At 69.7% G+C, this 24,324-nt stretch overlaps 4 protein-coding genes across 8 annotated transcripts in view; 1 reads left to right on the forward strand and 3 right to left on the reverse strand.

The window, feature by feature from the left end:
- Positions 1–246: 246 nt before the first annotated feature.
- Positions 247–1,824, reverse strand: C35H19orf53 (chromosome 35 C19orf53 homolog). Of its 3 annotated transcripts, none has more exons than XM_086871311.1 (3): positions 1,300–1,824; positions 600–727; positions 247–518 (listed from the first exon to the last, which is right to left on the reverse strand). In XM_086871311.1, exons 1-3 carry the CDS (start codon positions 1,703–1,705, stop codon positions 384–386), a joined length of 669 nt encoding a protein of 222 aa, XP_086727437.1. In that variant the 5' UTR covers positions 1,706–1,824; the 3' UTR covers positions 247–383. The 3 variants fall into 3 exon arrangements, with proteins under 3 accessions (XP_086727437.1, XP_086727438.1, XP_086727439.1); XM_086871312.1 differs by having other exon boundaries at positions 600–670; positions 1,300–1,821; XM_086871313.1 differs by having other exon boundaries at positions 600–655; positions 1,300–1,816.
- On the reverse strand, positions 1,459–5,904 carry MRI1 (methylthioribose-1-phosphate isomerase 1). Of its 2 annotated transcripts, none has more exons than XM_086871307.1 (6): positions 5,654–5,904; positions 5,272–5,513; positions 4,530–4,702; positions 3,313–3,489; positions 2,396–2,620; positions 1,459–1,958 (listed from the first exon to the last, which is right to left on the reverse strand). In XM_086871307.1, exons 1-6 carry the CDS (start codon positions 5,783–5,785, stop codon positions 1,828–1,830), a joined length of 1,080 nt encoding a protein of 359 aa, XP_086727433.1. In that variant the 5' UTR covers positions 5,786–5,904; the 3' UTR covers positions 1,459–1,827. The 2 variants fall into 2 exon arrangements, with proteins under 2 accessions (XP_086727433.1, XP_086727432.1); XM_086871306.1 differs by having other exon boundaries at positions 5,272–5,543.
- On the reverse strand, positions 5,841–14,156 carry YJU2B (YJU2 splicing factor homolog B). Of its 2 annotated transcripts, none has more exons than XM_086871308.1 (10): positions 13,824–14,156; positions 10,392–10,436; positions 8,984–9,037; positions 8,531–8,613; positions 8,383–8,438; positions 8,194–8,254; positions 7,748–7,890; positions 6,691–6,863; positions 6,398–6,536; positions 5,841–6,315 (listed from the first exon to the last, which is right to left on the reverse strand). In XM_086871308.1, exons 2-10 carry the CDS (start codon positions 10,392–10,394, stop codon positions 5,966–5,968), a joined length of 1,062 nt encoding a protein of 353 aa, XP_086727434.1. In that variant the 5' UTR covers positions 10,395–10,436; positions 13,824–14,156; the 3' UTR covers positions 5,841–5,965. The 2 variants fall into 2 exon arrangements, with proteins under 2 accessions (XP_086727434.1, XP_086727435.1); XM_086871309.1 differs by lacking the exon at positions 13,824–14,156 and adding an exon at positions 13,677–13,810.
- A 2,220-nt stretch (positions 14,157–16,376) lies between these two features.
- Positions 16,377–24,324, forward strand: part of CACNA1A (calcium voltage-gated channel subunit alpha1 A) — a 52,369-nt gene continuing 44,421 nt past the window's right edge. The window contains exons 1-4 of the mRNA XM_086871247.1: positions 16,377–17,652; positions 20,731–20,837; positions 21,450–21,589; positions 23,812–23,903. Of these exons, the coding sequence (XP_086727373.1) occupies positions 17,370–17,652; positions 20,731–20,837; positions 21,450–21,589; positions 23,812–23,903 (622 nt within the window). The 5' untranslated portion in view covers positions 16,377–17,369. The remainder of the gene's footprint in view (positions 17,653–20,730; positions 20,838–21,449; positions 21,590–23,811; positions 23,904–24,324) is intronic.

Raw genomic sequence — 24,324 nt, forward strand, 5'->3', positions numbered from 1 at the left:
AAACGACCCCCTGGGGGACAGTGCCATATCCTTGAGACCCCGGGGGACCCAGAGACCCTCCCTCCAGTCCCCCGGGAGCACGGACACCTCCCCCTAGAACCCTCCCGGGGGTACCGGGACACCGCCAGGAGCCTCCCTGACCTCGGGGCTCCACGGTGTCCCCCCGCTCTTCCCCAGAGCTCTCACCCAGGAGCTCCCCGAGCCCTCTGCAGCCGCACCCCCGGCCCCCCAAATCACACACCGGCCTTGTGGGCGCGGGGGGGCCGCCGCCCGCAAATCCCTTTTATTAAAGAACGATGGTGGGGGCTGAGAACAGCCCGGACTCCCCCAGAGCCTGGCGGAGGTCACCGGAGGGGGGTTCGGGGGTCGTTTCCCGGTGGGGCTCAGCCGCGGCCCTTCTTGGCTTTGTCCTTGGCGGGGGCCGGCGCCGTGACCAGCGCCAGCTTCTTGGGGAGGCTGCCCTGCGCTCGCTGCACAGTCTCCCGCTCGATCCGCATCCGGATCCCGACCTCCAGGCGCTGCGGACAGCACGGGGGGGTCAGGGGGGCTCTAGTGGGGTCCCCCCATTCCCCTCGGGACCTGCCACGCTCCCCCCTCACCTTCTTCAGCTTCTGCTGTTGGACCACGCGGAGCTTCTTCGGGGCGATGGTGCGGCCTGGGGAGGGCACGGCTGGGCTGAGAGATCCAGGGAGATCCTCGAGAGATCCCGGGAGAGCCCCGGGAGATCCTTGAGAGACCCCCGAGAGATCCTGGGAGATCCCCAGAGACCCCCGGGAGATCCCCGGAGATCCCCAGAGACCCCCGGGAGAGCCCCCAGAGATCCCCGAGAGATCCCGGGAGATCCCCAGAGATCCCAGGAGATCCCCGGGAGCCCCGCACTGCCAGCCCCGAGCTCCCCGACACCGAGCGGCCCCCCAGGGAGGGCAATGGGAACCCCCCAGGACTTGCAGGGAACCACAAACCGGAGCCCCTCCCGCACCCCGCGGTGCTGCTGCTCTTCTCTCTCCGCACCTCGGGGCTCCCCCGAGCAACCCCCGGAGCCCCCTGCCCCAACCGGCCCCGGGACCCACCTCACCTCCCTTCCGCGGGCCCCGGGACCCACCTCACCTCCCTTCCGCGGGCCCCGGGACCCACCTCACCTCCCTTCCGCGGGCCCCGGGACCCACCTCACCTCCCTTCCGCGGGCCCCGGGACCCACCTCACCTCCCTTCCGCGGGCCCCGGGACCCACCTCACCTCCCTTCCGCGGGCCCCGGGACCCACCTCACCTCCCTTCCGCGGGCCCCGGGACCCACCTCACCTCCCTTCCGCGGGCCCCGGCTCCCCCGGGCCGCCGCTGCCGCCGCCGCTGCCTTAGGACGCTTGGCCACAGCCTTGGGCTGGCCCTGCGCCATCGCCGCCGCTCCCGCCTCACGGCCCGAGCAGCCACGGAAACACCGAGGCCTAACGCCGCAAAGGCTGCCGGGATACACCGGGGCTTTATTGAGGGAAAGCTTGCCGGGATACACCGGGGCACACCGGGATACACTGCAATGCACGCCGGGATACACCGAGGCACACCGCGAGGCGTGCCGGGATGTACCGAGGCACACCGGGATACACCAGGGCACGCCGCAAGGCATGCCGGGATTCACCGAGGCACACTGGGATGTACCGGGGTACACCGCAATGCACGCCGGGATGTACCGGGGCACACCGCAATGCATGCTGGGATGTACCGGGGCACACTGCAATGCACGCCGGGATGTACCGAGGCACCCCACAATGCATGCTGGGATGTACCGAGGCACACCGCAATGCACGCCGGGATGTACCGAGGCAGGAGACGTCACTGCTGCCCCCGCTCCGCCAGTGCCCGGAACAGCTCGGAGGGGGCGAAGACGCCGCACTCGGTGATGATGCCCCCCGTGATGAGCTCATGGGGCGTGACGTCAAAAGCCGGGTTCCACACATCGACCTCTGCAGGAGGAGGAGGAGGAGGGGGGAACGCGGCTCAGAGGGGCTCGGACAGCGACCCCAGGCAGGGACGGCACCCCCTGGGCACCGGGACACCCCAAACCCCGCACACAAACCCCACGTGGGACCCTCCCTGACCCCCGGGACACCCCAAACCCCGCACACAAACCCCGCCTGGGACCCCCCTGACCCCCGGGACACCCCAAACCCCGCACCCAAACCCCGCGTGGGACCCCCCCTCAGCACCGGGACACCCCAAACCCCGCACACAAACCCCGCCTGGGACCCCTCTGACCCCCGGGACACCCCAAACCCTGCACACAAACCCCGCCTGGGACCCCCCTGACCCCCGGGACACCCCAAACCCCGCACACAAACCCCGCCTGGGACCCCCCTGACCCCCGGGACCCCCCGGAGCCCTCCCCACGCGCGGTACCCACCGGGCTCAGCCAGGAGGACGCCCCCGAGCTGGGTGAGCTCCGTGCCCGGGCGCTCCTCGATGGGGATCAGGTGGCCCGAGGCCAGCGAGGGGTCGCAGGTGCTGCTCGGGGCGGCCACATAGAACGGGATCCCCAAGTGCCGCGCGGCCACCGCCAGCTGGAACGTCCCGATCTTGTTGGCCACGTCCCCGTTGGCGGCCACGCGGTCAGCGCCCACCACCACGGCTGGGGACAGAGCAGGGTCAGGGGAAGCTGTCCTGGGTCACCTGTCCCCAGCCTGTGTCACCCATCCCATGTCACCTGTCCTGTGTCACCTGTTCCCATCCTGTGTCACCTGTCCCCAGTCCTGTCACCCACCCTGTGTCACCTGTCCCCAGCCTGTGCCACCTGTCCTGTGTCACCTGTCCCCAGCCCATGTCACCTGTCCTGGGTCACTTGTCCCCAGCCCGTGTCACCTGTCCCCAGTCCTGTCACCCACACCCTGTCAGCTGTCCCCAGCCCATGTCACCTGTCCCCACCCCGTGTTCCCCAGCTCTCCCTGTGCCCACTTCTCTGTCCCATCCCTTTCCATGTCACCTGACCCCATCCTGCATCACCCACCCCGTGTCACCTGTCCCCAGTCCTGTCACCCATCCCATGTCACCTGTCCCCAGTCCTGTCACCCACCCCGTCACCTGTCCCCAGTCCTGTCACCCATCCCATGTCACCTGTCCCCAGTCCTGTCACCCACCCCGTCACCTGTCCCCAGTCTTGTCACCCATCCCATGTCACCTGTCCCCAGTCCTGTCACCCACCCCGTCACCTGTCCCCAGTCCTGTCACCCACCCCGTGTCACCTGTCCCCAGTCCTGTCACCCATCCCATGTCACCTGTCCCCAGTCCTGTCACCCATCCCATGTCACCTGTCCCCACCCTCACCCTGGACTCCGCGCTCCCTCATGGCGGCGGCGGCAGCGCTGTCGGCGATGAGGGTGACGGGGACGCCGTCATGGCGCAGCTCGAGCGCCGACAGCCGCGAGCCCTGGTTGTAGGGCCGGGTCTCGGTGCAGAAGACGCGGGCCAGGGCCCCGCGCTGGTGCAGCGCCCGCACCACGCCTGGGGACACGGGGACACGTCAGGGACCCCGGGACAGAGACCCCGGGACAGAGACCCCCCGTGGTGGGGAGCGCTCCTCGCGATGGAGACCCCCAATGGAGACCCCCAGTGGAGATCCCCAATAGAGACCCCCAGTGGAGACCCCCCCCCAATGGAGACCCCAAATGAAGACCCCCAATGGAGACCCCCCAATGGAGACCCCCCCAATGGAGACCCCCCAATGGAGACCCCCAATGGAGACCCCCCCCAATGGAGACCCCCCCCAATGGAGACCCCCCCAATGGAGACCCCCAGTGGAGACCCCCCCCCAATGGAGACCCCAAATGGAGACCCCTGATGGACACCCCCAGTGGAGACCCCCCCCAATGGAGACCCCCAATGGAGACCCCCCCCCCCCATGGAGAACCCCACAAAAGCCCTGGGGGAAAACAGGGGCACTGAACCCCCCAAAGCCCTCCCAGTGTCCCCCCCCAGTGTCCCCCATGTCCCCTTACCCAAGGCAGTGCCGTAGCCCCTCAAGGCCACCAATGCAGGATCTCCCAGTGTCCCCCAGTGTCCCCCAATGTCCCCCAGTGTCCCCCAATGCCCCCAGTGTCCTGCAGTGTCCCGCAGTGTCCCCGCAGTGTCCCCCAGTGTCCCGCAGTGTCCCCCCAGTGTCCCCCAATGTTCCCCAGTGTCCCCCAATGCTCCCAGTGTCCCCCAGTGTCCCCCCAGTGTCCCCCAGTGTCCCCCCAGTGTCCCGCAGTGTCCCGCAGTGTCCCCCCAGTGTCCCCTCAGTGTCCCCCAGTGTCCCGCAGTGTCCCCCCAGTGTCCCCCAGTGTCCTGTACCCAGGGCAGTGCCGTAGCCCCCCAGTGTCCCGCAGTGTCCCACAGTGTCCCCCAGTGTCCTGTACCCAGGGCAGTGCCGTAGCCCCCCAGTGTCCCGCAGTGTCCCGCAGTGTCCCCAGTGTCCCGCAGTGTCCCCCCAGTGTCCCTGCAGTGTCCCCCAGTGTCCCCCCAGTGTCCCCCAGTGTCCCGCAGTGTCCCCCAGTGTCCCGTACCCAGGGCGGTGCCGTAGCCCGCCGTCGCCAGGGTCCCGGTGTTGCAGTGGGTCAGGAGGGTGATGGGGCCGCCCCCCGGGACCCTCCCCAGGATGTCACCGGCCCCGTGAGCCCCGATGTTCCGGTTGTCCCTCCGGTCCTTCTCCAGGAGCCCCTCGATGTACTCAATGATGCTGGGGACAGGGACAACGGGGGTGTGACCCCAAACCCCCCAAGGGGACCCAAATCCACCCCGAGACCCCCCCTCAACACCCACCACCCCCCCAATGAACCCAAACCTACCCCAGGGGACCCTGAGACCCCCCCCCTCAACACCCACCCCCCCCCCAGCGAACCCAAACCCCCCCAGGGGAACCAAATCCACCCCGAGACCCCCCCTCAACACCCACCACCCCCCCAGCGAACCCAAACCCCCCCCCAGGGGACCCCGAGACCCCCCCTCAACACCCTCCCCCTCAATGAACCCAACCCCCCCCCAGGGAACCCAAATCCACCCCGAGACCCCCCCTCAACACCCACCACCCCCCCAATGAACCCAAACCCACCCCAGGGGACCCCCAGACCCCAAATCCCCACCTGGGAGACCCCGGGACCTCCCCCAACCCCCCCCAATCCCCCCCATGAACCACGCCAGACCCCTCCCAGCCCCCCCAGTTCCCCGCGGGGGTCCCCAACCCTGAGCTCAGCGCCCCTCCCGCTCCTCCCGCTGCCCCCCCAAAGAACCCCCCGCGCCCCCCGGTACCTCTCCCGCAGCTGCTGGGGGGTGACCCCGGGGGTCTCCACCCGCTGCCGCACGAACGCCCGGAGCCGCTCGGCCTCGCGGCCCAGGTTGGCGGCCGTGGGGCGGGCGCTGAGCAGGAACCCCAATTTCTGCCCCACAAACTCCTCCAGCGCCCCCAAATCCTCCGAGGGTCCCGCGCCCCCCGCCAGCTCCACGGCGAGGCTGAGGCAGCCCAGCAGGGCGATGGCCGGAGCCCCCCGCACCTGGGGACGGGTGGGGGGCACAAAGAACCGCTGAGCCCCCCCCGGGGATGGATTTGGGGGTCCCCCACCAAGGGGGGCGCCGGGGGGAGGAAGGGGAGGGGGTTTTGCGGGGGTCAGGATGAGGGGGGGTCTCCCCTCACCTCCATGTCTCGGATGGCCCCCCAGGCCCGCTCCACGCCCCCCACCCGCTCGTAGCGGAGCTGCCCCGGCAGCAGCCGCTGGTTCAGAACCTCGAGGGAACCGCGCCGGTATCGGAGCGACTCGAGCGCCATCGCGACAGCGCGACAGAGACCGCGCCCCTTCCGGGGCCGGGCGGGGACGCGCAGCAGCCGCCGCTCGGGCTTTAATTTCGGAGTTATAAATTACAGGGGGGGTCTCTGGGGGCGGCCAGGGGGGCTCGGTGCCCCCCCAGAGCAGCCCAAGGGGGGGGGTCCGGCCCCCCAAAACCGCGCTCAGGGGCTGTCGGAGCCGGAGTCCGAGTAGTCGGCGACCAGGGACGGGGCGGGGGCGGCTCCACCGCGCTCCGGGGGGGCTCCCCCGGTCTGGGGGGCAGCCCCGGGGGGGTCCGGCTCGGTCTCGGGGGTCTCCCGGGCTGCCGGGGCCGGGCTCTCCTCCGCCGCCCGCCGCCGCACGATGCCGAGCCCGGCGGGGGTGGGGGGCGGCCCCGGGGGTGCCCTCGGCGCCCGTCCCGCCCCCAGACCCAATTTCTGGAGGGTCCCCGCGGCCGCTCGGGCCGTGCCGGGGCCGAACCAGGAGCGCTGGGAGATCTCGGAGCGCTTCAGCCGCTGCTTCTCCTCGTAGGCTGCGGGGGACAGGGTGGGCTCAGGGGGGGCTCGGGGCCGCCCGGAGCCCCCCCAGGACCCCCCCCAGGACCCCCCACGCACAGTCGGGGGCGCGCAGGGTGAGCAGGGCGGCGAGGCGCCGATCCTCCTCCTCCTCGCCGAGCAGCGGGATGCTGAGCCCGGCCCGCGCCCGCAGCGCCGCCTCCTCCTCCTCCTTCTCCCGCAGCAGCTTCTTCTCCTCCTTGGGGGGGGAAAAACGGGGCTGGGGGCGCGGCCCGGAGACCCCCGGGGCGGGCAGGAGCCCCTCGCTGGGCTTTCAGGAGCTTCCCCGCTGGGTGTTTGGGGGGTCCCGGAGACCCCAGTGAAAAGCGGGGGGTCCCGGAGCCCCCACTGACCCGGAAGCGCTGCCGGAGGCGGCTGTTGAGGCCGAAATCGTCCTTCCAGGCGTCCTGAGCCTCCTGCAGGCGCGCCAGGCTGGGGGCGGCGCGCTCCAGGACCCCCCGGTCCGTCACGCCGTGCTCCAGCCGGAACATGGGGTCCAGGGCCAGGCGCTCGCGCTGCTCCGCGGCTGCGGGGACGGCGTTACCGAGGGGCACCGGGGACACCGGGGGGCATTGGGGATACCGGGGGGCATTGGGGACACCGGGGGGCATTGGGGACACCAAGGGGTACTGGGGACAGTGGGGGACACTGGGGACACCGGGAGGCATTGAGGACACCAGGAGAACCAGGGGCACTGGGGACACCAGGAGACACTGGGAAGCACCGGGAGGCACCAGGAGGCACCGAGGGCACTGGGAAGTGTTGGGGGCACTGGGAGCACCAGGAGGCATTGGGGACACGGGAGGCAGCAGAAGGCACCAGAAGGCACCGGGGTCACCAGGAGGCATCGGGAGCACCGGGAAGCACCGAGGGCACCAGGGGCACTGGGAAGTGTTGGGGCCACTGGGAATCACCGGGAGGCACCGGGGCCACTGGGATGAACTGGGAGGCACCGGGGTCACCAGGAGGCATTGGGGACACCGGGAATCACTGGGATGCACTGGGAGGCACCAGGGTCACCAGGAGGCATTGGGGACACCGGGATGCACCGGGAGGCAGCAGAAGGAACTGAGAGGCACTGGGGGCACCGGGAATCACCGGGAGGCACTGGGGCCACTGGGAAGCATTGGGAGCACTGGGAGCACCAGGAGGCATTGGGGACATCAGGAAGCACCGGGAGGTACCGGGACACACTGGTGGCACTGGGGACACCGAGAGGCACCAGGGGCACCAGGAGGCATTGGGGACACCGGGGACACCAGGAAGCACCGGGAGACACCGGGAGGCACTGGGACACACTGGTGGCACCAAGGACACCAGGGACACCGGGAAGCACTGGGAGACACCGGGAAGCACCGGGGCCACGGCAGCAGGGCGTGACCGCATCCCCGGGGCCGCGCTGGCACTCACAGGTGGGCAGGACCTGGGCGCTGTCCGAGGGGTCCCAGCGCTCCTCCTTGCGCCGCGCCCCGCTGACGATGACGTAGTCGCAGTTCCCGGGGTCCGTCTGCAGCTCGATGTAGTTGACGCACAGGTGACACTTCATCCTGAACCTGGGGGGAACGCGGGTCAGGGGGTCCCCAAAACCCCCCGGGGGTCCCCAAAACCCCCCGGGGTCACTTCATCCTGAACCTGGGGGGAACGCGGGTCAGGGGGTCCCCAAAAGCCCCCCGGGGGTCCCCAGAAGCCCCTTGGGGGTCCCCAAAAGCTCCCTGGGAGTCCTCAGAAGCCCCCCGGGGGTCCGCAGAACCTCCCCAGGGGTCCCCAAAAGCCCCCTGGGGGTCCCCAGAAGCTCCCTGGGGGTCCCCAAAAGCCCCCCGGGGGTCCCCCCAGGTGAGGGAGGGGCTGTGGCTCACCTGTACACGGGGGTGGTGTAGTAGGACCCCACCTTCTTCTTCTCTGCGTTGTACCTGACACCTGCGGGGGGTGCGGAGGTGGTGAAAACACCCTTCCCCCCGCCCCCCAGATTTGGGGACCCCCCCCCGGCTCCCCAGACCCCGTTGGGACCCCCCAAAAACGCCCCCGTGTCCGGAGGTGCCGCTCACCCATCCCGATGTGGTTCTGGCAGCCGTCGCACCAGATGTTAAAGGGCATCTCGAACCTGGGGGGGGTCGAGGGGGTTTGGGGGTGTCAGCACCGCCCCCTGGCTGTGACAAGGGACATTTGGGGGTGTCCCCCCTGTCCCCACCTCACCTGATGACGAGGATGCCCTGGGAGAGCTTCCGGGCGCGCTCCCGCAGCGGGTGGCTGTGGTGGTATTTGTTGAGGGAGCCATGCTGGGGGAAAAAGGGGAGTCAGGGAGGGGGGCCGACCCCCCAAAATCCCCCCCATGCACCCCTCCAGCCCACCAAAACTCCACTTCCAGCTGCCCCAGCCCCCCCGCCATCCCCAGCCCCAAAAAACTCCCACCCTCCTCACAACCTGACGTTCCTCCAGCACCCCAATATCCCCCCAAAATCTCCCTGTCAGCCCCCCAGAGCCCCCCAAATCCGCCCAGAGCCCCCCTGCCAGCCCCCCAGAGCCCCCCAAAGCCCCCCAGAGTCCCCCAAATCCTTCCAAAGCCCCCCAGAGCTCCCCAAAGCCCCTCCTCAGCACCCCGAGATCCCTCAGGGATGCCCAGGACCCCTCCCCAAGCCCCCAGCCCACCTTGGCGGGGTCAAAGTCGGGCGGGTAGTACTTGTTGGTGCCCTTGCGCTCGCCCTGGGGGAGATCGGAGAGTCCGGGGGTGTCACCGCGTGTCACCGAATGTCACCAGGTGTCACTGGGTGTCACCGAATGTCACCGGGTGTCACCGGCTGTCACCGAGTGTCACCAAGTGTCACCGGGTGTCACCGGCTGTCACAGAGTGTCACCGAGTGTCACCAGGTGTCACCGGGTGTCACCGGGTGTCACCGGCTGTCACAGAGTGTCACCGAGTGTCACCGAGTGTCACCAGGTGTCACCAAGTGTCACCGGGTGTCACCGGCTGTCACAGAGTGTCACCGAGTGTCACCAGGTGTCACCGGGTGTCACTGAGTGTCACCAAGTGTCACCGGGTGTCACCGGCTGTCACAGAGTGTCACCGAGTGTCACCGAGTGTCACCGGGTGTCACCAAGTGTCACCAGGTGTCACCGGCTATCACAGAGTGTCACTGAGTGTCACCGAGTGTCACCAAGTGTCACCGGCTGTCACCGGCTGTCACTGAGTGTCACCGAGTGTCACCAAGTGTCACCGGGTGTCACCGGCTGTCACCGGCTGTCACAGAGTGTCACCGAGTGTCACCGGGTGTCACCGGCTGTCACAGAGTGTCACCGAGTGTCACTGGGTGTCACCGGGTGTCACCAAGTGTCACCGGGTGTCACTGGCTGTTACAGGCTGTCACCGGCTGTCATGGTGTGACCCCACAGTGACCCCACAGTGACCCCATGGTGTGACCGCAGTGACCCCACAGTGACCCCACAGTGACCCCACAGTGACCCCATGGTGTGACCCCACAGTGACCCCACAGTGTGACTGCACAGTGACCCCACAGTGACTGCAGTGTGACCCCAGTGTGACCCCACCATGACCCCGCAGTAACCCCACAGTGTGACTGCAGTGACCCCACAGTGTGACCCCACAGTGACCCCACAGTGACCCCATGGTGTGACTGCAGTGTGACCCCACGGTGACCCCACAGTGACCCCACAGTGTGACCCCAGTGTGACCCCACAGTGACCCCGCAGTGACCCCATGGTGTGACTGCAGTGTGACGCCATGGTAACCCCACGGTGACCCCACAGTGTGACCCCAGTATGACCCCACAGTGACCCCATGGTGTGACTGCAGTGTGACCCCACAGCAGTGACCCCACGGTGACCCCACAGTGACCCCACAGTGACCCCGCAGTGACCACACAGTGACCCCACAGTGACCCCATGGTGTGACCCTGCTGTGACCCCAGTGTGACCCCACAGTGTGACCACGGTGACCACACAGTGTGACCAAGCAGTGACCCCACAGTGACCCCGTGCTGACCCCGTGGTGACCCCATGGTGGCCCCGCTGTACCCGAGGTGGCCCCGTCCCCACTCACCATGGCCGAGGGTCTCCGGAGCCACGGGACGGCAACGGGCAGAACCTGGGGGTGACCGGGGAGTGACCAGGGAGTGACCGGGGAGTGACCTGGGAGTGACCTGGGGGTGACCGGGGAGTGACCGGGGAGTGACCAGGGAGTGACCTGGGAGTGACCAGGGAGTGACCTGGGAGTGACTGGGGGGTGACCAGGGAGTGACCGGGGAGTGACTGGGGGGTGACCAGGGAGTGACCAGGGAGTGACCGGGGAGTGACCGAGGGGTTACCAGGGAGTGACCGAGGGGTGACCAGAGAGTGACCTGGGAGTGACCTGGGAGTGACCGGGGGGTGACCACGGAGTGACCGGGGAGTGACCTGGGAGTGACCGGGGGGTGACCGGGGGGTGACCGGGGAGTGACCGGGGAGTGACCTGGGAGTGACCAGGGGGTGACCAGGGAGTGACAAGGGAGTGACCGAGGGGTGACCGGAGAGTGACCTGGGAGTGACCGAGGGGGGACCAGAGAGTGACCTGGGAGTGACCTGGGAGTGACCGGGGGGTGACCACGGAGTGACAAGGGAGTGACCGAGGGGTTACCAGGGAGTGACCGAGGGGTGACCAGAGAGTGACCTGGGAGTGACCTGGGAGTGACCGGGGGGTGACCACGGAGTGACAAGGGAGTGACCGAGGGGTTACCAGGGAGTGACCGGGGAGTGACCGAGGGGTGACCAGAGAGTGACCTGGGAGTGACCGGGGAGTGACCACAGAGTGACCTGGGAGTGACCTGGGAGTGACCGGAGAGTGACCTGGGAGTGACCGAGGGGTGACCGGGGGGTGACCAGGGAGTGACCAGGGAGTGACCTGGGAGTGACCTGGGGGTGACCGGGGAGTGACCAGGGAGTGACCGGGGAGTGACCTGGGAGTGACCTGGGGGTGACCGGGGAGTGACCAGGGAGTGACCTGGGAGTGACCGGGGGGTGACCAGGGAGTGACCGGGGAGTGACCAGGGAGTGACCTGGGAGTGACTGGGGGGTGACCAGGGAGTGACCGGGGAGTGACCGGGGAGTGACCGGGGGGTGACCAGGGGGTGACCGGGGAGTGACCGGGGAGTGACCTGGGAGTGACCAGGGAGTGACTGGGGAGTGACCGGGGGGTGACCGGAGAGTGACCTGGGAGTGACCGAGGGGGGACCAGATAGTGACCTGGGAGTGACCTGGGAGTGACCGGGGGGTGACCACGGAGTGACAAGGGAGTGACCGAGGGGTTACCAGGGAGTGACCGGGGAGTGACCGAGGGGTGACCAGAGAGTGACCAGGGAGTGACCGGGGAGTGTCCACGGAGTGACCAGAGAGTGACCGGGGAGTGACCACAGAGTTACCTGGGAGTGACCGGAGAGTGACCTGGGAGTGACCGAGGGGTGACCAGGGAGTGACCGGGGAGTGACCGGGGGGTGACCAGTGGGTCACTGGGGAGCCCTGGCCCGAGCTGGGAGGGGTCAGAGGTCACTGGCGTGTCCTGGGGGGGGGAGGTCAGAGGTCACTGGTTGGTACCGGGACAGGGGTCAGAGGTCACCGGTGTGTCCCGGGGGGGGTCAGAGGTCACCGCTCGGAACCGGGATGGGGTCAGAGGTCACCGGTCGGTACCGGGACAGGGGTCAGAGGTCACTGGTTGGTACCGGGACAGGGGTCAGAGGTCACCGGTTGGTACCGGGATGGGGTCAGAGGTCACTGGTGTGTCCCAGGAGGGGTCAGAGGTCACCAGTCGGTAGCGGGAGGGGGTCAGAGGTCACCGGTCGGTACCGGGACTGGATCCGCGGCACCGGGGCTCGCTGCTCTGTACCGGAAGAGGCCCCGGTGTGGTCACTGGGCCCCACCTGGGACTGGCTGTCCCCGGTTTGGGGTCACCGGGCTGTACCGGGACCAGCCCCCCCGCCCCAGTCTGTGCTCCGTGTTCCGTACCGGGGTTCCCGGGCTGTGCGGGGGTCCCTGGGCTCTACCAGGGCTGTACTGGGCTGTACCGGGGCTGTATCAGGCTGTACCGGGGCTGTACTGGGGCTGTCCCGGGGCTGTACCGGGGCTGTACCGGGGCTGTACCGGGGCTGTATCAGGCTGTACCGGGGCTGTACTGGGGCTGTCCCGGGGCTGTACCGGGGCTGTACCGGGGCTGTACCAGGGCTGTATCAGGCTGTACCGGGGCTGTACTGGGGCTGTCCCGGGGCTGTACCGGGGCTGTACCGGGGCTGTACCGGGATCTACGGGGCTGTACCGGGCTGTACCGGGCTGTACTGGGATCTACCGGGCTGTACCGGGCTGTACTGGGGCTGTACCGGGGTTGTACCGGGGCTGTGCCGGGGCTGTACTGGGATCTACCGGGGCTGTACCAGGCTGTACCGGGGCTGTACTGGGGCTGTCCCAGGGCTGTACCGGGGCTGTACCGGGGCTGTACCGGGATCTACGGGGCTGTACCGGGCTGTACCGGGCTGTACTGGGATCTACCGGGCTGTACCGGGGTTGTACCGGGGCTGTGCCGGGGCTGTGCCGGGGCTGTACTGGGATCTACCGGGGCTGTACCAGGCTGTACCGGGGCTGTACCAGGCTGTACCGGGGCTGTACCGGGATCTACCGGGGCTGTACCGGAATCTACCGGGCTGTACTGGGGCTGTACCGGGATCTACCGGGCTGTACCAGGCTGTGCCGGGGCTGTACCGGGGCTCTGCTGGGCTGTACCGGGCTGTACTGGGATCTACTGGGCTGTACCGGGCTGTACCGGGGCTGTACCGGGATCTACGGGGCTGTACCGGGCTGTACTGGGATCTACCGGGCTGTACCGGGGCTGTACCGGGGCTGTGCCGGGGCTGTGCCGGGGCTGTGCCGGGGCTGTACTGGGATCTACCGGGGCTGTACCAGGCTGTACCGGGGCTGTACCAGGCTGTACCGGGGCTGTACCGGGATCTACCGGGGCTGTACCGGAATCTACCGGGCTGTACTGGGGCTGTACCGGGATCTACCGGGCTGTACCAGGCTGTGCCGGGGCTGTACCGGGGCTCTGCTGGGCTGTACCGGGCTGTACTGGGATCTACTGGGCTGTACCGGGCTGTACCGGGCTGTATCAGGCTGTACCGGGGCTGTACCGGGGCTGTACCGGGATCTACCGGGGCTGTACCGGGGCTGTACCGGACGGGCTGTACCGCGCCTGTACCGGACGGGCTGTACCGGCTGTACCCGTGGCTGTACCCGGGCCTGTACCGGACGGGCTGTACCGGACAGGCTGTACCCGGGCCTGTACCGGACGGGATGTACGGGGCCGTACCGGGCTGTACCGGACGGGCTGTACCGGACAGGCTGTACCCGGGCCTGTACCGGACGGGCTGTACCGGGCTGTACCCGTGGCTGTACCCGGGCCTGTACCGGCCTCTACCGGGATCGCCCCCGCGCGCGCCCCCCAGTCCCCACCGACCTTTTCCGGCTGCGCTCCTCAGGCCCCGCCTTTTCCGGCCGTCACCGCGAGCTGATTGGTCCAGCCGCGGCGAGGGGGCGGAGCCTTCGCGGCCTTTGGCGGCGCCGCAGCGCGGTGACTTACGGCGGCCCATAGCAACGGGACCTCCATAGCAACGGGGGTCCGTAGCAACGCGTTTCCATAGCAACGGGGTCCATAGCATCGGGGTGCCCCATAGCGATGGGCTCCATGGCAACAGCGTTCATCGCGTCCGTCTCCATAGCAACCAAACTTCAAACCAATGCATCCATAGCAACGGGGGGATCATGGTGACGGCAGTCTGTAGCAATGGGGCTCCATAGCAACGGGATTCCATAGCAACGGGATTCCATAGCAACGGGATTCCATAGCAACGGGACTCCATAGCAACGGGACTCCATAGCAACGGGACTCCATAGCAACGGACTCCATAGCAACCGGCTGCTCCCCTAACCCTCACTCCCCCCTCCACCATGGCTCCCCACTGTCACCCTCTGTCCCCATTGCTGTCCCCATCACCCTGTGTCCCCATGGAGGTGACAGTGTCCCCACCACTCACCCCATGTCCCCATGGGGGTGGCAGTGTCCCCATCGCTGTCCCCATCACCTCATGTCCCCATGGAGGTGACAGTGTCCCCATCACCCTGTGTCCCCATGGAGGTGACAGTGTCCCTACCCCTCACCCCGTGTCCCCATGGAGGTGACAGTGTCTCTACCCCTCACCCCGTGTCCCCATGGGGGTGGCAGTGTCCCCACCTCTGTCCTCATGGGGATGACAGTGTCCCCACTGCTGTCCCCACTGCTGTCCCCATGGGGTTGACAGTGTCCCCATCACTGCTGTCCCCATCACCCCGTGTCCCCATGGGGGTGACAGTGTCCCCACTGCTGTCCCCATCACCCCATGTCCCCATAGGTGTGTCAGTGTCCCCATCACTGCTGTCCCCATCACCCCGTGTCCCCATGGGGGTGACAATATCCCCACCGCTGTCCCCATGGGGGTGACATTGTCCCCACCACTGTCCCCACCACTGTCCCCATGGAGGTGACAATGTCCCCAGCACTGTCCCCATGTGGGTGACAATGTCCCCACCACTGTCCCCATGTGGGTGACAATGTTCCCACCACTGTCCCCACCGCTGTCCCCATGGAGGTGACAATGTCCCCACCACTGTCCCCACCACCCCGTGTCCCCTCTCAGGCTGCCGGTGTCCTCAGCCCCATCCCTGTCACTCAGCCGCCACCATCCCGTGTCCCCAGCAGGTGCCACCGCGGTGGCCTCTGATCAGCCCCTGCAGGCGGCCACCGCCTCATCACAGGGCCCCGCTGCGGTGGTGGCACTGACGAAGCCACCGCGGTGCCACTGCCGTGTCCCCACGGCCGCGTCTGCCCCCGGCCCTGGCCGGCTGCCGCCCCCGGGGACACGGCGGGCGACATGGGGGACACGGCGGGGGACACGGGGGACACGGCAGGGGACACGGGGGACACGGCGGGGGACACGTGGGACACGGGGGACATGGGGGACACGGCAGGGGACACGAGGGACACTGCGGGGGACACGGGGGACACGGCAGGGGACACGGGGGACACGGGGGACATGGGGGACACGGCAGGGGACACGGGGGACACGGCAGGGGACACGGCAGGGGACACGGGGGACACGGCGGGGGACACGGGGGACATGGGGGACACGGCAGGGGACACGAGGACACTGCGGGGGACACGGGGGACACGGCGGTGGACACGGGGGACACGGCGGGGGACACGAGGGACACTGCGGGGGATACGGGGGACACGGCAGGGGACACGGGGGACACGGCGGGGGACACCGGGGCTGGCACAGCCGGTGCGAGGGGACACTTGTGACAGCGAGGCTCATCAGCGCTTTGGGGTCCCCGCAGCTCGCAGGTGACACTCGGGGTCCCCCTTTGGGACAGCCCCGATTTGGGGTCCCGGCGCCCCCCCCGGAGCCCCTCCCGGCCGGGTGTCGCGGGGTCCCGCTGGCCCGGGGGTGGCACTCGCAGGGCCACGTGTGGCGGCTGCGGCACCGGGACAAAAGCGGCGCTGGGGACAAAGGGCCGTGACGTCAGCGGGGGCTGGGGGGCACCGCTGACCCACTTGGGCCACTTTGGGGGGTCACGGGGCGGGGGGAGCCGGGGGGACCCCGAGGGGAGGCGGGGGGGGGGGGACAACGGGGCCGCTGTGTCCCCACGGGAATGACACCCACGGGTCACCGCGCGGGGAAACTGAGGCAGCGGAGGGGTGATTAAAGCTTGTTAAGTAATTAAGGGGTAGTTAAAGGAGGAGGGGGAGGAGGGGGGGGATGTCCCAGGCGTTGGGGGGGGGGGGGGGACAGGAGGAGGAAGAGGAGGGAGAAGAGGAAGGTCCCGGGCACTCGGGGGGCAGGAGGAGGAGGAGGCCGAAAGTCTCGGGAATTGAGGGGCAGGAGGAGGAGAAAACAGAGGAGGAGGAGGAGAAGGAGGAGGAGGAGGAGGAAGGTCCCGGGTATTGGGGGGGGGGGGAAAGGAGAGGGGGAGGAGGAGGAGGAGGAGCAGCAGCAGCAGCAGCGCGAGCTCTGCCGCAGCCCGGCCCGATGGGCCCCGCCACCCCGTTGCTACCGGGGGGCTAACGGCGACCCCCGCCCGGCCCCGCCGCCCCGAGGGGGGGGCCACCACCCTCCGGCGCCGCCGCCTTCGCCTTTTTTTCTACCCTTTGGATTTTGTGGCCGTTTGGGGATTTTTTGGGGGGGGGATTATTTTTTTTTTACCTCTCCCCCCCCCTCCCCTCCCCTTCTCACGGATGCTCCGGGCCGGGGGCGCCGGGATGCGCTGAGCGAACCCCGGGCTTTTTCCGCTCCTCTCTCCCCTCTTCTCTCCCCCGCCCCAAATTACCGCAACCCCCTCCGGGGGGGCAAGGGGAGCCGCAGCGCCGGGACCCCCCGCACCCCGCTCCGGGGCACCGCGAGCCGCAGCGAAGGGACCCCCCCACACACACACCGGGGCACCGGGAGCCGCAGCGGGGGGCTCGGCCCTCCCGGTACCGAATCACCGGGACCACCCCCCCCCACCACCCCCGAAACCGGGGCACCGCGAGCTGCAGCGCCAGGACCCCCACAACCCCCTCCGGGGCACCGGGACCCCCCCCACGCCGGGAGCCGCAGCGTCGGAGACCCCCTTTACACCGGGGGGGGACCCCCACCCCCTCCGCACCGGATTGCGGGGGGGGGGGCACAGCGAGAGAAGATCCCCCCCATCCTCCGGGACACCGCGAGCCGCAGCGGAGGGACCCCCGCATCCCGCGGACCCCCTTCTACCGGGGGTTCCTCCCCCCCCGCCGCACCGGCTCGCGGGGGGGGCGCGCCGCACCGGAGGATGCTCGGGATGCCGACACCGCTGTCATCCGCCGCCTGAGCGCCTCGCGCCCGCTCGGGACGGACCCCGACCTCCCCCCGGAGCATTTTGGGGGGGCCCATGGGATGTGATGAGCTCCTCGACGGTGCCGGCCTCAGCAGCGTGACCCCCCCCCGGCGGGATGGCTCGTTTCGGAGAGGAGGTGGCGGCCCGCTACGGGCCCGGCGGCGGCGGGAGCGGCCCCGGGGCGGCGGCGGGGGGCCGGGGCGCGGGGGGGGGTCCTCGGCAGGGCCCCCCCGGGGCGCAGAGGCTCTACAAGCAGTCCATGGCCCAGCGCGCCCGCACCATGGCCCTGTACAACCCCATCCCGGTGCGGCAGAACTGCCTCACCGTCAACCGCTCGCTCTTCCTCTTCAGTGAGGACAACGTGGTGAGGAAATACGCCAAAAAGATCACCGAATGGCCATATCCTTTCTGGGGGGACCCCCGCGCCCCACCCCCGCACCGGCCGGGGGGAGCCGGCTCCGTGTTGGGATCCTGGGACCGGTACAGGGACCCCGGCCCCAGCCCTGACCTCTGGCCCTCCCTGGGGTCACCCTGTCCTGCGCTGGGGTCCCCAACCCCATATCGGGGTCCCCATGTTCTGCATGAGCTCCTCAGCTCCGTATTGGGATCCCCATCCTCAAATTGGGGTCACAATATGATGGCTCCGTCCCCTGACCTGCTTTGGGGTTCCCCGGAGCTGCATGAGGGTCCCCATCCCCTGACCTCCATCGAGGACCCCGTTTCCCTGCCCTGCTCTGGGGTCCCCGTTCGGGTCAGGCGTCACCTCCCCGTCCCCGTGTCGGGGTCACCGTGTCCTGCTCTGGGGTCCCCACGCCGCGCTCCCCATCCCGTCCTCATTCCCATCCCGCGGCTCCGTGGCCTGCTCTGGCCACTCCAGACCCATTTTGGGGTCACCATGTCCTGATCGGGGTCCTCATCCAACGTCCCCGTCCCCGTGACCCCCTTTTGGGGTCCCCATTCCGTGCCTTGGGGACCCCCATTTCTCTCCCCTGCATTGGGGTCTCTGCGCCTCTGCTGCCCCCCAATCCCAGCCCTGTCCCCACACTGGGGGGTTCCAGCTCATCCCGGGGGGGGAAAGGGGGACCCCACTGCACCAGCACCTCCCCCTGCTCTATTTTTGGGGAGGATGTGTGAGCTGGCATCCCGCACCCCAAAACCCTCCCGTCCCCCCACTTCCATCCCTCCGGGGTCCCCGCAGACTCGAGGTGTCCCCAGATCCACCCCCCGCCCCCCAGCTGGGCTGTTTGGGGGCTCAGGGCTATTTTGGGCTATTTTGGGCTATTTGGGGCTATTTGGGGCTATTTTGGGCTATTTGGGGCTATTTTGGGCTATTTTGGGGAGGTGCAGCCCCCACCCTGCTGCCCTTGGGGTTCCTCCGAGCCCCTTCCCCCTTTTTCTGCCCCCTAAAACACTCAGCCGGCAGCAGCCAGCCAAAAAGGCCCCCAGCCCCCCAAAACAGCCACTGTCGCCCCACATCCCGCCGCCGTCACCCCACAAACAGCCGCTGCCTCCTCTCCTGGCGGCTGGGGGGGGCCCCACGCGGGATCGGGGGGGTCCCCACGCGGTTTTGAGCCGTAGCCGGGGGGTCTCCGGCTCCACCACGAGCTTTTGGGGACCCCCCCAGCCCCAGGCAGCGGGGGGAGTCGGGGGTCGCGGGCATGCCCTGGGGCACACGCTCGGTGCCCCCGAAGGGCGGGGGGGCTCGGGGGGAGCGGCCCGCACCGCTCGGTGCCGCAGCGGGGCCGGGCAGCGCCGTTCCCGGGGCGGTGACGGGAGCGCCGGTCCCCGCGGCGGGGGCGTCGCGGCGGGGCCGGGCAGGGCTCTGGGGGTGTCGGGGTGCTCCGGGGTGCTCCGGGGTGCTCGGGGAAGGGGGGGTTGGTGCATCGCCCCCCCCCCCAGCGCGGCCCTGCGGGTCCCATCCTGCGGCACGCAGAGCCTCCCACGCCGGTCCCGGGGCTCGGGGGCGGCGGCAGCCGGGGGCTGCTCCCGCCGAGCCCCAAAATCCGTCCTGGGGGGAATCCCGCTGGGGGGAAGGGGCAAGGGGCAGAGGGGAGCCCCCCGAGCCCGGTTTGGGGGCGCAGAGCCCCGTGGCTGGGAGGTTGTGCCGTGCTGGATCCGTGCTGGATCCGCGCTGCTGCATCGCCGCTCTCCGCTGCCCCGGATAACCGGGCCGGGCGGTGCCAGGAGCCGTGCCGGGCCGGAATCCGGCACCAGCTGCCCGGGCTGCGCCAGGAGCGCGGCCGGATCCCGGCTCTGGGAGCTCTGCCATGCCAGGGAGCCGTGCCGGGCCGGATCCCGGTACCGGGAGCTCTCCTGGATCCCCGGGCTGTGCCAGGGAGCCGTGCCGGGCCGGATCCCGGTACCGGGAGCTCTCCTGGATCCCCGGGCTGTGCCAGGGAGCTGGGCCGGGCCGGATCCCGGTACCGGGAGCTCTCCTGGATCCCCGGGCTGTGCCAGGGAGCTGGGCCGGGTAACGGTGCCGTGCCAGGGAGCCGCGCTGGCCCAGATACCGGCACCGGGAGACATTGCACCGGGAAGTGGTGCCGGTGAACCGTGCCGTGCACGGAGCCGTGCCGGACAGCAGCACCGGCTCCCCGTGCCAGGGCTGTGCCCGGTGCCCGGTGCCCGGTGCCCGTGCCAGCGCTGCACCGGAGCTGTGCCGGAGAGCCGGGATGGGGCAGTGGGGCCGGTTCTGGGTGGTTCTGGCTCGGTGAACAGGCCGGGTTGTGCCGGTGCCGGTTCTGGCTCGGTGAACAGGCCGGGCTGTGCCGGTTCTGGGTGGTTCTGGCTCGGTGAACAGGCCGGGCTGTGCCGGTGCCGGTGCCGGGCTGTGCCAGGGAGCTGTTGGGATATTCCACGCTGGGATCCCGGGTGGCCGCGCGTGTTCTGTGTCCGAGGGCCGTGCTGGGGGCAGTACCGGGCCCGAGAACCGTGCGGGATCCCCGGGCCCGAGAACCGTGCGGGATCCCCGGGCCCGAGAACCGTGCGGGATCCCCGGGCCGGGCCGTGGGGCCCGCAGCCCTCCCCTGGCCCGGCCTCGTGCGGCTCCGGTCTCATCCTCGTTCCCTCCGGTGCCGCCGGGGCGGGATGTGGGGCAGGGGACAGAGCCGTGGGGCAGGACACGGGGACAGGGGACAGGACCTGGACACGTCCCCGCACCCCCCGCGGGTGCTGGTGCTCGGTGCTCCCGGTGCTCCCGGTTCTCCCGGTGCTCCCGGTGCCCCCAGGGCCGTGTCGGTCGCGGCGGATCCCGCGCTCCCCGCGGCGCTTTGATCGCGCGGCCGAGGCCGCGGCTGCCGCTTTGATGAGGGAATTAATTAATGAGCCGCCGAACACGCGGGCGCCGACACCGGGGCACGGGGAGCGCCTCGGACCCGCTTTGGCCACCCCGCCGCCCCACTCCTGCCTCAGTTTCCCCCCTGCCGCCGCGGTTTGCGGGTCCCCCGGCCCCCGTTTTTTCCTTGACTCGCCCCCCACTCCTTTTGAATACATGATTTTAGCCACCATCATCGCGAACTGCATCGTCCTGGCGCTGGAGCAGCACCTGCCCGACGAGGACAAGACCCCCATGTCGGAGCGGCTGGTGAGCGGGGGGCGATGCTCCGGTGGGCTCCTGGGGGGGGTCCCCGGCACCCCTGGGGCTCCCGGGAGGCTCCCTGGGCACCCTGGCAGTGCCAGCAGAGGAGCCCGGGCACCCCACGAGCTTTGTTGGGGGGGTCCCTGGGGGCTCTTCTGGGGGTCCCTGCCACCCCTGGGGGCTCTTCTGGGGGTCCCTGCCACCCCTGGGGGCTCCAGCAAGGCTCCCTGGGCACCCTGGCAGTGCCAGCAGAGATGCCCGGGCACCCCACAAGCTTTGGTGGGGGTTCCTGGGGGCTCCTCTGGGGGACCCCAGCCCCCCGCGGGGTCCCTGCCGTGTCCCTGCCCCCTCCAGCGTGGGCAGCAGGGCGGGGATGGGGGCGGGGGTGCCAGCCCGCACCTGGCCCACGCCGGCCACGATTCCCAGTTCCCCCCGGACCCGCCGGCGTCCCAGTTTCCTCCTTACTGGGAATCTGGGCCACGCCGGGAGCGCCGCCGCCTCCGCCGGGGCCACCCGGGGAGGGCTGGAGGGGGCCGGGGGGCAGCGCTGACCCCTCGCCCGGGGGAACAGGGGGTGTCCGGAGGTGGCCCCGTCCCCGACACCTGTCCCCGCGCCCAGGACGACACGGAGCCGTATTTCATCGGCATCTTCTGCTTCGAGGCGGGGATCAAGATCATCGCGCTGGGCTTCGCCTTCCACAAAGGCTCCTACCTGCGCAACGGCTGGAACGTGATGGACTTCGTGGTGGTGCTCACGGGGTGAGGGGACCCCCGCGCCCCCTCTGGGGACAGATGTGTGTCACGGACCCCCTCCTCCCCCCCCCGCTCCCCTGCCCACCTGTGCCCCACCCGCGTGTCCCGCGTGTGGCCGCGCGCGTGCGGCTCGTCCCTGTCGCCGTGTCCCTCCCGGCGCTGTCACAACGTGTCCCCGCGGTGTCACTCAGCGCCCGCTGCCTCCTGTCACCTCCTCCCTGCCCCGCTCCAGAATCCGCCCCCCCCACCCCGCCAGTGGCACCCCAGAGACCCCTCCCGCTCACAGAGACCCCCGGGCTGCCTCAGAGGGGAAACTGAGGCAGGGGTTTTCTGGGGGGTCTCTGTCCTGCGCCTTCTGTGGCATCGGGGGGCGCCTCCTCTGCCCCTCCCCCCCCAGATCTCTGCACCCCCCCGGCGCACCCCGCCCCCTGTTCCAGACACTGCTCGCCCCCAGTAATGGGGGGTGAATTAATTGGGGTGACGGGGGTGAATTAATTGGGGCGGTTTGGGGTGAATTAATTGGGGTGAATTAATTGGGGTGACGGAGGGTGGATAAATTGGGGTAGTCGGGGGTGAATTAATTGGGGTGGTCGGGGCTGAATTAATTGGGGTGGTCGGGGCTGAATTAATTGGGGTGTCGGGGGTGGATAAATGGGGGTAAATGGGGGTGTTTGGGGTCACGGGGGGGGTCAGCTCTGCCTGCGATGGGGAGAGGTGACGGATGAGCATCTCCATCCGGTTGCCATGGCAACGGGGGACCCTCCGCAGCACCGGGGCCAGCAGCGAACCCCTGGGGTACACCGGGGACCCCCTTTGGCTACCCGGGCACCCCCTCCGGCCCCTCGGGGGCAGCGGGGCCGGTGCTGGCCGGTGGCCGCGACCCCCGGGCTGGGACCAGAGCTGGCATCAGCCACCACCGGCAGCATCGCCGGAAAAGGCTAAAAATAGCCCCGAGCTCCCGCCCGCGCTGGCGGCACCGGCTGCCGGCCCTGCGGCACGTGGCCCTGCGGCGGGGACACGGGGGCTCGCGGGGGCCGTGACAGCACCGCCGCGGGCTCCTGGTGGCCACGGGCTCGTGGCCGTGTGACAGGGATCTGGGGGCTCGTGGTGGCCAAGGGCTCGTGGCCGTGTGAGAGGGATGTGGGGGCTCCTGGTGGCCACGGGCTCATGGTTCTGTGACAGGGATCTGGGGGCTCGTGGTGGCCATGGGCTCGTGGTTCTGTGACAGGGATCTGGGGGCTTGCAGTGGCCGGGGGCTCGTGGCCATGTGACAGAGATGTGGGGGTTCACGGTGGCCGGGGTCTCGTGCTTCTGTAACAGGGATTTGTGGGCTTCTGGTGGCCACGGGCTCGTGGGTCTGTGACAGAGATGTGGGGGTTCCTGGTGGCCAGAGGTTCAGGGTTCTGTGAGAGGGATCTGGGGGCTCGTGGTGGCCACGGGCTCGTGGCCGTGTGACAAGGACGTGGGGGCTCCTGGTGGCCAGAGGTTCATGGTTCTGTGACAGGGATGTGGGGGGTCACGGTGGCCAGGGGCTCGTGGCTGTGTGACAATGATTTGGGGGCTCCTGGTGGCCGGGGGCTCATGGTTCTGTGACAGGGACACGGGGGTTCACGGTGGCTGGGGGCTCGTGGTTCTGTGACAGGGATCTGGGGGCTCATGGTGGCCAGGGGCTCGTGGCCATAGGACAGGGACATGGTGGCTCGTGGTGGCCAGGGGCTCATGGCCATGGGACAGGGATCTGGGGGCCCGTGGTGGCCGGGGGCTAGTGGCCATGGGACAGGGATCTGGGGGCCCGTGGTGGCCGGGGGCTCAGGACCGTGTGATGATGATCTGGAGGCTCACGGTGGCCCGGGACTCGTTGCCCTGCCCTGGGGACAGGGGCTCACAGTGGCTCTGTGCCAGCGCCGCGGGGGCTCGTGCCAGCTGTGCCCGTGTGGCCACAGGCCCCCGGTGGCTCCCGGTGGCCCGCGGGGGACGCGGTGGCTCTGGGCAGGGACGGGGCCGCTGCCGGTGGCCGCGGTGCGGGGGTCCCTGGCCACGCTGGGATGGGCCGGTGCCGGTGGCGGCTCTCGGTGGCCCAGCTGGGGGTCCCCGAGCCCCCTGACCCCCCCGCTGTCCCCGAGCCCCCTGACCCCATTGGGGGTTCCCGAGCCCCCTGACCCCGCTGTCCCCGCTCCCCCTGACCCCCCCGGGGGTCCCCGAGCCCCCTGACCCCCCCGTCCCCGCAGCATCCTGGCCTCGGTGGGCTCCCAGTTTGACCTGCGGACGCTGCGGGCGGTGCGAGTGCTCCGACCCCTCAAGCTGGTCTCGGGGATCCCAAGTGAGTGTGGGGCAGGACTGGGGGTCCCGGGGGGGTCTCGGGGATCCCAAGTGAGTGTGGGGCAGGACTGGGGGTCCCGGGGGGGTCTCGGGGATCCCAAGTGAGTGTGGGGCAGGACTGGGGGTCCCGGGGGGGTCTCGGGGATCCCAAGTGAGTGTGGGGCAGGACTGGGGGTCCCGGGGGGGTCTCGGGGATCCCAAGTGAGTGTGGGGCAGGATTTGGGGTCCCGGGGGGGGATTTGGGGTCCCGGGGGGGTCTCGGGGATCCCAAGTGAGTGTGGGGCAGGATTTGGGGTCCCGGGGGGGGATTTGGGGTCCCGGGGGGGTCTCGGGGATCCCAAGTGAGTGTGGGGCAGGATTTGGGGTCCCGGGGGGGGATTTGGGGTCCCGGGGGGTCTCGGGGATCCCAAGTGAGTGTGGGG

The sequence above is a fragment of the Cyanistes caeruleus genome, chromosome 35 (genome assembly GCF_971803275.1).
Source record: "Cyanistes caeruleus chromosome 35, bCyaCae1.hap1.1, whole genome shotgun sequence".
In the NCBI taxonomy this organism is placed as follows: domain Eukaryota; kingdom Metazoa; phylum Chordata; class Aves; order Passeriformes; family Paridae; genus Cyanistes; species Cyanistes caeruleus.